This window comes from Pseudophryne corroboree, chromosome 7 (assembly GCF_028390025.1).
Source record: "Pseudophryne corroboree isolate aPseCor3 chromosome 7, aPseCor3.hap2, whole genome shotgun sequence".
NCBI lineage: Eukaryota > Metazoa > Chordata > Amphibia > Anura > Myobatrachidae > Pseudophryne > Pseudophryne corroboree.
Window position 1 is genome coordinate 197247532 of NC_086450.1, and position 12759 is coordinate 197260290.

At 45.0% G+C, this 12759-nt stretch overlaps 2 protein-coding genes across 3 annotated transcripts in view; one reads left to right on the top strand and one right to left on the bottom strand.

Moving 5' to 3' along the window:
• Positions 1-3391, top strand: part of LOC134944972 (keratin, type I cytoskeletal 18-like) — a 76289-nt gene extending 72898 nt beyond the window's left edge. The window contains exons 7-8 of one of the 2 annotated variants that reach the window (XM_063933934.1): positions 1096-1139; positions 3231-3391. In XM_063933934.1, the coding sequence (XP_063790004.1) occupies positions 1096-1132 (37 nt within the window). In that variant the 3' untranslated portion in view covers positions 1133-1139; positions 3231-3391. The remainder of the gene's footprint in view (positions 1-1095; positions 1140-3230) is intronic. The other variant, XM_063933933.1, reaches the window with a different exon arrangement.
• A 215-nt stretch (positions 3392-3606) lies between these two features.
• The window catches only part of ARPC2 (actin related protein 2/3 complex subunit 2), a 62844-nt gene continuing 53691 nt past the window's right edge, over positions 3607-12759 (bottom strand). The window contains exons 5-10 of the mRNA XM_063933935.1: positions 7232-7418; positions 6857-6950; positions 6487-6613; positions 5570-5670; positions 4661-4761; positions 3607-3946 (exon numbers count right to left, since the gene is read on the bottom strand). Of these exons, the coding sequence (XP_063790005.1) occupies positions 3922-3946; positions 4661-4761; positions 5570-5670; positions 6487-6613; positions 6857-6950; positions 7232-7418 (635 nt within the window). The 3' untranslated portion in view covers positions 3607-3921. The remainder of the gene's footprint in view (positions 3947-4660; positions 4762-5569; positions 5671-6486; positions 6614-6856; positions 6951-7231; positions 7419-12759) is intronic.

Sequence of the window (12759 nt, forward strand, 5' to 3'; positions counted from 1 at the left end):
AGCCCCTGTTAGCCAAGTGACCTGTTTAGGGTGAATTGCGCTGGCCCAGGACGCCCTTCAAGTGCCAACCCAGTATGTTACTGAGCCTGCCGGAGCACAGCCTGTCAGAGCTGCGCTTCCACCCTTGTGCCGTCATTCCCGCCGGTGACCCGCTAACCGGGCCCCAGACGCTGTACTCACCACTTTTCTTTCTTCTGGCTCTGTTAGAGGGTGGCGGCCGTGCTGCGGGAGTAAGCTTTTGCCTCGTGGGCTTGCGATCAGCACCCTAAGGAGCTCAGTGTCCTGTCAGCGGAGATAGAGAACCATTAACTTCAAGACTTTGTTCCTACTCCAAAAACTGAAGAGCCGGGGCTGTGGGTGGTGTATGAGGCAGGAGGACCAGTGCATCTTTGGAGCTTGAAAAGCTTAACGTTTCAGTGCCTGATCCTGGTCTCCACCATCAACCTCAAGATTATGCCTGTGAATACCTATGGACCCTGAATAAGAAAAGTAGTTTATAGGTTGTGATCCAATAGTCAATGGACCTCTTTAGCATCTGAATGCCGCAACTGTAAACCTCTTGGCAGTTAGTGGCCACTTTTTTTACTTTCAGTAACAGGAGAGAATAGACCGAAAACAAAATAGTATATAGTATTATAAATGGGCAACCATAAAGACATAAAACATACCATTAAGAGCAACTTATCTGGAATTGTTCCAAGTCAAAATTCACTGTCCCTCATAGGAATCCTGAGGTTCCTTTCAGTCTAGGATAGGGAGTTGTGAAAACACGTTCATCGATAATAATTGTACTATAAAAGAACTAGACAGATTTTGTAGTAGTATGGGGCACTCTCTAGCATTATAGGACCGTTATCTGCCAAGAGTATTACAAATCAGCAGGAGGTCTAGTGACTACAGATATACAGCATTTTACTGCAGCTACAAGTTTATTATCATCTGAATCATTTTAACTGAACCAAACGTTCCACCTACCACAACTAGACATATTCATTGTATGATTGGTTTATTGGAATTGGTTAAATGAAAACATTCATACATGAAACCTTACCATTCTTCAGCTCAAATGTAAGATTTTGACATTGTGTGTTTCAGAGACGATCCTGAGTCCACAGCACAAGGGGGTAAGTGAACCTTAGGTAAGCAAAATAATTGATGACTTCTTTACTAGTCTGTGCATTGCGTTCAGGGTTAAACACAGTATTAAAGAACTGAATTGAAACATTTCTACAGCTGTACATATGGGTCCGGATGTAGTGACATCAGAGTTCGGCGGCCATGTGGGATGCCGGCCGAACCCGTACTTTTTTTTAAAGGGCCAATCACTTACATGGCATGGTTTTTGCCTTGTAAGTGATTGCCCCTTTACAAAAAAAAAGTCTGAGTTTGGGCGGCATCCCGCGCAGCCGCCAAACTTGTGCGTCATTACATCCGGCCCACTGTCTTCATTTAGAACCAATATGATCTGTATAAACTGAATAAAGCTTCAATACAAAACTATACACCCATTCAATTATACACGTGTTCGTCTTCATCCCGCCCGCCGCCTGCGTACACATCGCAGGAGCGTGCTCACCATGCGATCCTATGGATCGTGGGTACATACACAGTGCACAATTGTGGCAATTGACCCGCAAACATGAGCAGGTATTCATCTGTATTTCCATTTTCTTAGTGAAAGCTGCCATACAAGTTCCCCAGGTAAGCTAGTAACATATGTTTTGGTGCAAAAAAAGGGAATTCCAGCTGTTTTGGAACTTTGGGGCAGATTTATCAAATCTTGGAGAGAGGTAACATGGAGAGAAAGAGATCAGGTACCAACCAATCATCTTTTGGCATTTTATAGACTGTGCTAGATAAAAGATAGTAGTTCTCCACTTTATCCCACAATGACTTGTTACATCTCCCCCTTTGGTCATTGGAAATCTAGAATTATCTGCCTGTGTAGTACAGGGATATGCCAACACATCTTCCCTCTGAGATACTGATAAAGACACTTATCAGAGTTTTGCAAGTTAAAGGCCATGTCTGCTCCAAAGTACATCTATAATACCACTTTCATACCAAAAATGCAGGGACTTCCCCGGGAATACGGTCCCGGAATCATGCAGGGACATTCCCGGGTTGGGCCCCGTTTACACCAGCATTTGGAGCCGGGACGTCCCGGGGCGGAACCTTTCATACTGAACTCGGGATGGCCCTGCATTTTATGAGAATGTCATTAGAAATGGCCTTTTTAGGCCCACAAAGATGAGGTCATTAGATAGAGAGGGAGAGAGGAAGTGAGGGCAGGTTAATTGTGCATGTACTGTGCCCCCTCCTCTTCTCTGACCGATCAGTAATGTTACCCCAGTCACATCACACTTCTCCTGCAAAGGCAAAAGGAATGCAGCCGGGAGCATGTGTCTGTCTGGCAGCGCAAAAATACTGACCCCTCTATTTGTGATGGAGATTGCATTTCTGTTACGTCCCCTGCTGATCCATCCCACCTACACCCACCACCAGCCTGCCAGCCAACCACAGCCACACACAGACAGCGCAGCACATATACATGTCTGCTGGTGCCTACTGAAAAATCACAACACCAGGAAGCTGCCCTGCATAGCCAATCAGCAGCAGCTGAGGTAACCCGGGAAGGCAGGACATGTCCCTGCACCGTTCATATGGTCCAGGATCCCGGGAACAACCTTGGTACATAGCAGGGTTGAAATGCCGGGGCATGGTTCTTGGGATTTTGTCCCGGGACCCTTTCAAACCAGTGCTACACCCGGGTTGTTTCCTCGGTCAACCCGGGAAAATAGGCTGCTGTGAAAGGGGTATAAGGGAGCCCATTCTGCTGTATGACAGTGACCACTGCACCTAGGCATATCAGACCAAGCACATTTAGCCAACATTATTACATATGGAAGGTTGAGCAACAACCAGTTACTACGTCACCAGATATAAAGCAATTACACCAAATGAAGCAGAGTGAGTGGCGGGCTACATGTACCACTGTACCCATATCCGGGGAGTGGGTCCATCTGGGTAGATGACCCAACTCTCCAGGGCCCTACTAGTAATACATCCCATACTCTATGTATCTATTCAGTCTTCACAAAATAAATAAATTTGCAGATCTGCAGATGGAGATTACTCTTCTGTCACAGCTGCATTAAAAATCTATTTAGTACATGTAAATGTGGAAAATAAAAATGAGTCATGAAAATATTTTATTCTCTGTCCTACAGCACAGAAGACGATTCAGAAAGTGTCTGTGACCCAGCATGAAATTGTCGATGGAAAAGTTGTATCTGCTTCATCCACAGAAACCATTAAATAGATTAGGATGGTGGGAGATTGTAGCACTTCTGTATACCAGATGTAGAAATAAAAACTAGTATTATCAGTTTTCTGCAGACTATTTTTTGCTTGCAAAACCTGATGTAACTCATTAAGCTGTCAATATACCTCTACAGACAAATGGGGATTTCACCTTGATAATATGCGTCATTCCCACAATCTACAGCATTTAGCAACGTTTCCAGTGCAGCACTGGAATGTGAAAGTACATTAAACTCTTTTTTAATTACCAAATGTTAAATATTATATCACAAGTCATTAAAATAGGATAGAAAGATTTATTTAACAATTCCAAAAACATACACATTTGCAATTACACATGTATGTTAACCATCATTTTGTCTCCCCAATAAGAAACAAGAACAGAAAGCAGAACGTGGCAGGGAGAGGACTGTGGATAACAATGATAATATCACCCAGCTTCTCATTTTCAGTCTTGGCAAAGCACAGCTTTAAACACATTGAATTTCATGGAATTGTACCCCCAGAGAGTCATATTGGAACAGATCCATCTGGAATTCTGACCCCTGGGGTGACGAGTGCCATTTTTCTATACTGACTTGACACTATTCCCAATGATCAGCGAGTGGCAAATGTCTTTCCCCTAAAAATAAAACAAAAAAAGAATAAATGTAAAACACAATACATTATAAGAGTGCAGCAACTTGAGAGAACACAAGGGTCTCTGTTTCACATTGACCTAAAAGCAGCGGAATTCATTGCTCCTTACAGAACAGTAAATAAGAAATACACCAACACCTGAATGAATCATGCTGTCTCAGATATTTAACACACGTTGTATAGAACAACCTATAGTCCACAATGTGAACTTGTAAAGAAATCTGATCAGATATTGTGCGATAAATGGAAGTTTATAAATATCACTGATAACAGGTGTGCAAGATAAGATCCGCCAAACACACACTGGCAGAAACCAGATTATCCTAATGCAAACTTGGCCAATGTCCAAATGAAACAATTTATTTCAGGGCGTAGAATGAGGAGGAACACCGGATACAGTATACAACATTTTACACTAATGAGTTGGTTTGTTATTTCCTGCCAGTCTAGTTCCTTAGAACTTGCAATGTATTCTTCCATGCCAGATCCTTGGTCTATCAATCATATGGATATTACGTAGGATAGTACCACCACCTACCCCAGAGGTTCCACTAAAAGGGGCTTGGATAAAATAAAATGACTTGATTTGTAGTGAGTGCTCTCTATGCATGATAATGTTATTATAAACAGAGTACCCCCTTTGCACCCTGCACGCCTGTGAACACTGTGGCCATTAGTTTTCACAAACCAGACTTACGACATAGTCTTCATCTCCTTCTTCTCAGCATCTGGACGAGCTCTGTTCAGAACCTTAAGAAAGTCCGATGTTTTTGCTCTCATGCGAGTGTGGATATAAGCCTGTTGAGAAATATTTAGGGTGTGAGAAGGATGATACCTACATAATATGGTAAAGATAATATCTAAGTGCCAGTGGCTACCTTGTGACAAATTATCCCCTTGTAGACTCTAAATTAAGTTTATTGTGCACATACAAAACATAATGGCTGAATAATATGATGCAAACATATTGTAACCCAGGCAACTAGACATCAGCGAGTATAGATCCACTATTAACATTAGCATGTATGCAGCATTTGTCCTACCAGCAGCACTTTACAGAATGACCCCTAATCTGCTCCAAAGTAGCAGAACTTGCTGTAAACCATCTGACCATTCTGCTTTCCCAACAAAGGACTGAAAGGCATTGGGCCCACAAAACAACAAATTTCTCTATGTCTTGGTCCGTATCAAAACCACCATTACAAAATGCAGTTTTGTAGCATTTTTCGCAACCTAACCAAAGATGATGTATGTGTGCTAAAACTTTACATTCCTAATAATCTAAAACAGACAGCTGATGGGCCCTCACAAGTGCCACGTTGTCCCACAAGGGAGCCCCACATTAATTTAGTTAATAAGCAGTCACATTTTGATCATTGGGGAGCAGACGGAAACCTGAAAAGTACTCAAAGCAGCCAGTGAAATGAAGAACAAATATGCAGTAACAAACTAAGCTGTTAGTCAATAGGATCACAAGGACCAAGTGCAAACTTAGCATATGCAGGAGGGGCACATCTGACCCCTTCACTAGCCACCAGATATTAACCACATACAGAATCTTTCATTGTATAAATGGAAACTGGACTCTGGCATCTGCAGTAGTTACCTTGGAACACTTGATATGATAGTGCAGGTAATCCCGGAATGTGTGAATGAGATTGATGGTGTTGTCCCGTGCGTTGGGGTTGGTATGGCGAGGAAAGAGCACTAAGAATAGGATGAAGACATAATTAACCAAATGCAACAAGGAACAGTAGGAAGTGCTAATTACAGTTTGCTGAATGACCATGTAACTACATTATACTGTAACAGAAAATGGACATTTACACAGCTACAGAAAAAGAGGTCATGAAGAGAAAATGCTATTCTACTGTGTCATCACGCTACTATTTTGTGTGACTGCAGCAGTTCTACGGGAAGGACTCTGGTTCAGCATGTTAAGATAGCAGTGATACTGAAATATTCTATTTTTTTGCATAATGCCGCTATTCACACTCATAAATCGCACTGCCTCAGAGGCCAAAACAACATTCTGTACTATAGGACGGGGATATTTAGGAGCTTCAAGATAGGAGTCCGTGGATTTAGGACAATGCACAAGTTTATGAAATGAACATCCATTTACACCTGATTTGCAGATGCCCTCAGGAGCTTTCTGTAACCTCCATGCACACTTTATACATGAGAAGCGCATTTACACGCACATAAACACAAACATAAAACACGAACACAGAAAAAAGACAGCCCCAATGTTCTGTTTATACTAGGAGCTGATATAAAAAGGAAAGCAGTCATTAAAGGGCATAGTTCAAATCCAACAGCAGACAGACCACTGAAACAAATGACTTCTTCCAGCATGCTCATTCCCATAACAACCCCCTATTGGTAGATGGCACTGTAGAAAAGTCTATGCAATCACATAAGTCATTCCACTCCATTATTAATGTCCACATACATTAAGCTCCCTGTAAGGCACAATACATTTGTATTTGTACAGACTGGGCCATTTGTGTGTGTTCTCACCAAATGTGATGTAGCCAATGTTATCTCCCACTGCTGCATCTGTGTCTTTTAACTCCAGAGGGGGTTCTCGATGGCTGAATAGAACCTGAGGTGCTGTGTGACTGGCACGACGCCCTTCCTTAAACTCCTACGATAAAACATACCACTTGGTAAGATACATTTATCACAGTAACCTGAATACAATGATTCGATCCCTTTGAGATCTATCTATCTATCTATCTATATATCTATCTATCTAATATTTGGGCACCAACATTATTGCTCAAGTTCATTTGAGAACAAGCCCCCAAACTCTTCATTAGTCCCCAAGCAGCAGAACCCTTCTATCTGTAGTATGATCCAGTGCTGCTACTTTGCAGAATACACTTACCTGCATAAATACCTTTCCAATCACCACATCATCATCATCCTTAAATACTGTGCTGAACACCACGGTGACTCGATCCTTTTTGGCTTCCACGTACCTAACAAATGTACCAAATCATTACAATGTCCTCAGCAATATCTCGCATCACTTAAAAAGAGAAGGTGAGGAAAGGTAAAGGAATGTGATCTACACACAAAATGTCTACATTTTTATTTAGGAGATATACACAGTTTTATAGTGTTTTCTTGGTATAAGTGGTTATTTTAGAGAATGTAGATGGTTAACTATATGCCTTTCATTTGATGTTTGAAATATTTACAGAAATCGCTCGTTATAATAAAGATATAGTAAGATATTATAATCAGTTTTCAGACTCACATGGTCTCATCATCACGGTAGTGAATAACCGCTCTCTTCTCACCATCCTTTCCCTCTTCCTGAAACCTGAAGTACTTCTCAAATACGGAGGCAAAGCAGTTCCTCTTAAGCATGCCAGCCTGATGAATGACGGACTCTCGGTTTGTAGGCAGGGAGTCCAGGTCGTACAGCAATGACACATTGTAACCTGGAACATTTAGAGAGTTCATCTTACTTGATATCATGATGGCCTTCACTTACTAGATCATCATCAAAATTTAAAAAAATAAGGTTGTCCACATTGTAGGCCTTAGCCTGGCTCTGAGCCCAGCAGTGGCACTATGGCACCCCTACACAACAGATATTTACTTGGTGACATTTGTACTGTTGTGAAAGCAACTAAAGCACAATTATGGAAGCACCTCTCATCCCCCTTATAGCTACAGTTATATTCAAATTCCATAAAGGCTATCAGATGATGGCTAGCGACTACCGCTACGCTGCATCCACTTCTTTCCCAATGAAGAAATGGTTCCTGTGGCGAACACTTTTGCAGATGGACCAGGGAAAATACCATTTCAATATTTGAGAGACTGTGAATACTATATTGTACTTAGGATTTCATGGTGGCCTGCACTGACATTCTTTCATGCTTGCAAATAGGGAGGCCAATCCCAGGATCGGCGGGATACTGGGATTCAGGCCCAAAAACGTCCGGGATTCAATTCCGGGATTTGAAGCTACAATCCCGGGGATTGAGGGATCAGCGTTGAGCGTCCTCAAGACGCTCAGACTCTGCCCGGCTTCCTCCTCCAGGCTCCCCAGTGCAGAGTGAGAGGTCACACGGATCTGGGAGAGAGTAGATGGTTTTACCCCCCTGCCTGCCCTCGGTGTATGGAGAGTTATGCGTTCGGGGCGGGCGTGGCCACACAGGGAAGCACCAATCCCGAAAATCCTGGGAATACTGGTATTGACCATTTTTCAATCCCGATACCTGGGATTGGCCTCCCTACTTGCAAACTGTGCGATTGCCTATTTTCATGTAAAAGCTCGGTGTGGGAGACCTGCGTATCGCTCTCCTTGTCTTTTTATTTCTGTACCTTCCTTGTTACCTATGGAAAACTCTAAAACTAACATTAAAAAAGAATTCAAAATAAATATCCACTCGTGAGCTGGTCCAGCTTGTTAGGCTGACGGTTCTATAGGGCACAGTAATGTGTACACTACAGCTTACCTATTACTTGGAACAATAGTTAAAAAGATACAGGACAGACCATTGGGGAAATGCATTTATGTCATCTCTGAATCTACTCTGCCTCCCGCATATACAGAAACGTCCTGCCCACTTTATCAGATCATTAACAATAGGAATAACTGTATAACGGATGAAAGTCAATGTAAAATAAGAATTTACTCACCGGTAATTCTATTTCTCGTAGTCCGTAGTGGATGCTGGGACTCCGTAAGGACCATGGGGAATAGCGGCTCCGCAGGAGACTGGGCACAACTATAAAGAAAGCTTTAGGTCTAACTGGTGTGCACTGGCTCCTCCCACTATGACCCTCCTCCAGACTTCAGTTAGGATACTGTGCCCGGAAGAGCTGACACAATAAGGAAGGATTTAGAATCCCGGGTAAGACTCATACCAGCCACATCAATCACACCGTATAACTCGTGATACAATACCCAGTTAACAGTATGACAACAACTGAGCCTCTCAACAGATGGCTCAACAATAACCCTTTAGTTAAACAATAACTATATACAAGTATTGCAGACAATCCGCACTTGGGATGGGCGCCCAGCTTCCACTACGGACTACGAGAAATAGAATTACCGGTGAGTAAATTCTTATTTTCTCTGACGTCCTAAGTGGATGCTGGGACTCCGTAAGGACCATGGGGATTAAGCTCCCAAACGGGCGGGAGAGTGCGGATGACTCTGCAGCACCGAATGGGCAAACTCTAGGTCCTCCTCAGCCAGGGTGTCAAACTTGTAGAATTTAGCAAATGTGTTTGACCCCGACCAAGTAGCTGCTCGGCAAAGTTGTAAAGCCGAGACCCCTCGGGCAGCCGCCCAAGAAGAGCCCACCTTCCTCGTGGAATGGGCTTTCACTGATTTAGGATGCGGCAGTCCAGCCGCAGAATGTGCAAGCTGAATCGTACTACAGATCCAGCGAGCAATAGTCTGCTTTGAAGCAGGTGCACCCAACTTGTTGGGCGCATACAGGATAAATAGCGAGTCAGTCTTTCTGACTCCAGCTGTCCTGGAAACATAGATTTTCAGGGCCCTGACTACGTCCAACAACTTAGAAGCCTCCAAGTCTGTAGTAGCCGCAGGCACCACGATAGGTTGGTTCAGATGAAAAGCTGATACCACTTTAGGAAGAAACTGGGGACGAGTCCTCAATTCTGCCCTATCCATATGGAAAATCAGATAAAGGGCTTTTACATGACAAAGCCGCCAATTCTGATACACGCCTGGCCGAAGCCAAGGCCAACAACATGACCACTTTCCACGTGAGATATTTCAATTCCACGGTTTTAAGTGGCTCAAACCAATGTGACTTTAGGAAATCCAACACCACGTTGAGATCCCAAGGTGCCACTGGAGGCACAAAAGGGGGCTGAATATGCAGCACTCCCTTAACAAAAGTCTGAACTTCAGGTAGTGAAGCCAGTTCTCTCTGGAAGAAAATCGATAGAGCCGAAATCTGGACCTTAATGGAACCCAATTTTAGGCCCATAGTCACCCCTGACTGTAGGAAGTGCAGGAAACGGCCCAGCTGAAATTCCTCCGTTGGGGCCTTCCTGGCCTCACACCACGCAACATATTTTCGCCATATGCGGTGATAATGGTTTGCGGTTACTTCTTTCCTAGCTTTAATCAGCGTAGGAATGACTTCCTCCGGAATGCCCTTTTCCTTCAGGATCCGGTCTTCAACCGCCATGCCGTCAAACGCAGCCGCGGTAAGTCTTGGAACAGACATGGCCCCTGCTGCAGCAGGTCCTGTCTGAGCGGCAGAGGCCATGGGTCCTCTGACATAATTTCTTGAAGTTCCGGGTACCAAGCTCTTCTTGGCCAATCCGGAACAATGAGTATAGTTCTTACTCCTCTTCTCCTTATTATCCTCAGTACCTTTGGTATGAGAGGAAGAGGAGGGAACACATAAACCGACCGGTACACCCACGGTGTCACTAGAGCGTCCACAGCTATCGCCTGCGGGTCTCTTGACCTGGCGCAATATCTTTCTAGCTTTTTGTTTAGGCGGGACGCCATCATGTCCACCTGTGGCCTTTCCCAACGGTTTACAATCAGTTGGAAGACTTCTGGATGAAGTCCCCACTCTCCCGGGTGGAGGTCGTGCCTGCTGAGGAAGTCTGCTTCCCAGTTGTCCACTCCCGGAATGAACACTGCTGACAGTGCTAACACGTGATTTTCCGCCCATCGGAGAATCCTTGTGGCTTCTGCCATCGCCGTCCTGCTTCTCGTGCCGCCCTGTCGGTTTACATGGGCTACCGCCGTGATGTTGTCTGACTGGATCAGTACCGGCTGGTTTTGAAGCAGGGGTTTTGCCTGACTTAGGGCATTGTAAATGGCCCTCAGCTCCAGAATATTTATGTGCAGGGAAGTCTCCTGACTTGACCATAGTCCTTGGAAGTTTCTTCCCCGTGTGACTGCCCCCCAGCCTCGAAGGCTGGCATCCGTGGTCACCAGGACCCAATCCTGTATGCCGAATCTGCGGCCCTCTTGAAGATGAGCACTCTGCAGCCACCACAGCAGAGACACCCTGGTCCTTGGAGACAGGGTTATCAGCCGATGCATCTGAAGATGCGATCCGGACCACTTGTCCAACAGGTCCCACTGAAAGGTTCTTGCATGGAACCTGCCGAATGGAATTGCTTCGTAGGAAGCTACCATCTTTCCCAGGATCCGCGTGCAGTGATGCACCGACACCTGTTTTGGTTTTAGGAGGCCTCTGACTAGAGATGACAGCTCCTTGGCCTTCTCCTCCGGGAGAAACACTTTTTTCTGTTCTGTGTCCAGAACCATCCCAGGAACAGTAGACGTGTCGTAGGGACCAGCTGTGACTTTGGAATATTTAGAATCCAGCCGTGCTGTTGTAGCACCTCCCGAGATAGTGCTACCCCGACCAACAACTGCTCCCTGGACCTCGCCTTTATCAGGAGATCGTCCAAGTACGGGATAATTAAAACTCCCTTCTTTCGAAGGAGTATCATCATTTCGGCCATTACCTTGGTAAAGACCCTCGGAGCCGTGGATAGACCGAACGGCAACGTCTGGAATTGGTAATGACAATCCTGTACCACAAATCTGAGGTACTCCTGGTGAGGATGGTAAATGGGGACATGCAGGTAAGCATCCTTGATGTCCAGTGATACCATGTAATCTCCCTCGTCCAGGCTTGCAATAACCGCCCTGAGCGATTCCATCTTGAACTTGAATTTTTTTTATATACGTGTTCAAGGATTTCAAATTTAAAATGGGTCTCACCGAACCGAACCGTCCGGTTTCGGTACCACAAACATTGTGGAATAGTAACCCTGTCCTTGTTGAAGTAGGGGCACCTTTACTATCAACTGCTGGGAATACAGCTTGTGAATTGCCTCTAACACTGCCTCCCTGCCTGAGGGAGTTGTTGGCAAGGCAGATTTGAGGAAACGGCGGGGGGGGAGACGTCTCGAATTCCAGCTTGTACCCCTGAGATACTACTTGAAAGATCCAGGGATCCACCCGTGAGCGAGCCCACTGATCGCTGAAATTTTTGAGACGGGCCCCCACCGTACCTGGCTCCGCCTGTGGAGCCCCAGCGTCATGCTGTGGACTTAGAGGAAGCGGGGGAGGACTTTTGCTCCTGGGAACTGGCTGTATGCTGCAGCTTTTTCCCTCTACCTCTGGGCAGAAAGGACGCGCCTTTAACCCGCTTGCCCTTATTGGGCCGAAAGGACTGTACCTGATAATACGGTGCTTTCTTTGGCTGTGAGGGAACATGGGGTAAAAATGTAGACTTCCCAGCTGTTGCTGTGGAAACGAGGTCCGAGAGACCATCCCCGAACAACTCCTCACCCTTATAAGGCAAAACTTCCATGTGCCTTTTAGAATCTGCATCTCCTGTCCACTGCCGAGTCCATAACCCTCTCCTGGCAGAAATGGACATTGCACTTATTTTAGATGCCAGCCGGCAAATATCCCTCAGTGCATCCCTCCTGTATAAGAGAGCGTCTTTAATATGCTCTACGGTTAGCAATATAGTGTCCCTGTCTAGGGTATCAATATTTTCCGACAGGGAATCGGACCACGCAGCTGCAGCACTGCACATCCATGCTGAAGCAATAGCTGGTCTCAGTATAACACCTGTGTGTGTATATATAGACTTCAGGATAGCCTCCTGCTTTCTATCAGCAGATTCCTTCAGGGCGGCCGTATCCGGAGACGGTAGTGCCACCTTCTTTGACAAGCGTGTGAGCGCTTTATCCACCCTAGGGGATGTTTCCCACTGTGACCTATCCTCTGGCGGGAAAGGGTAC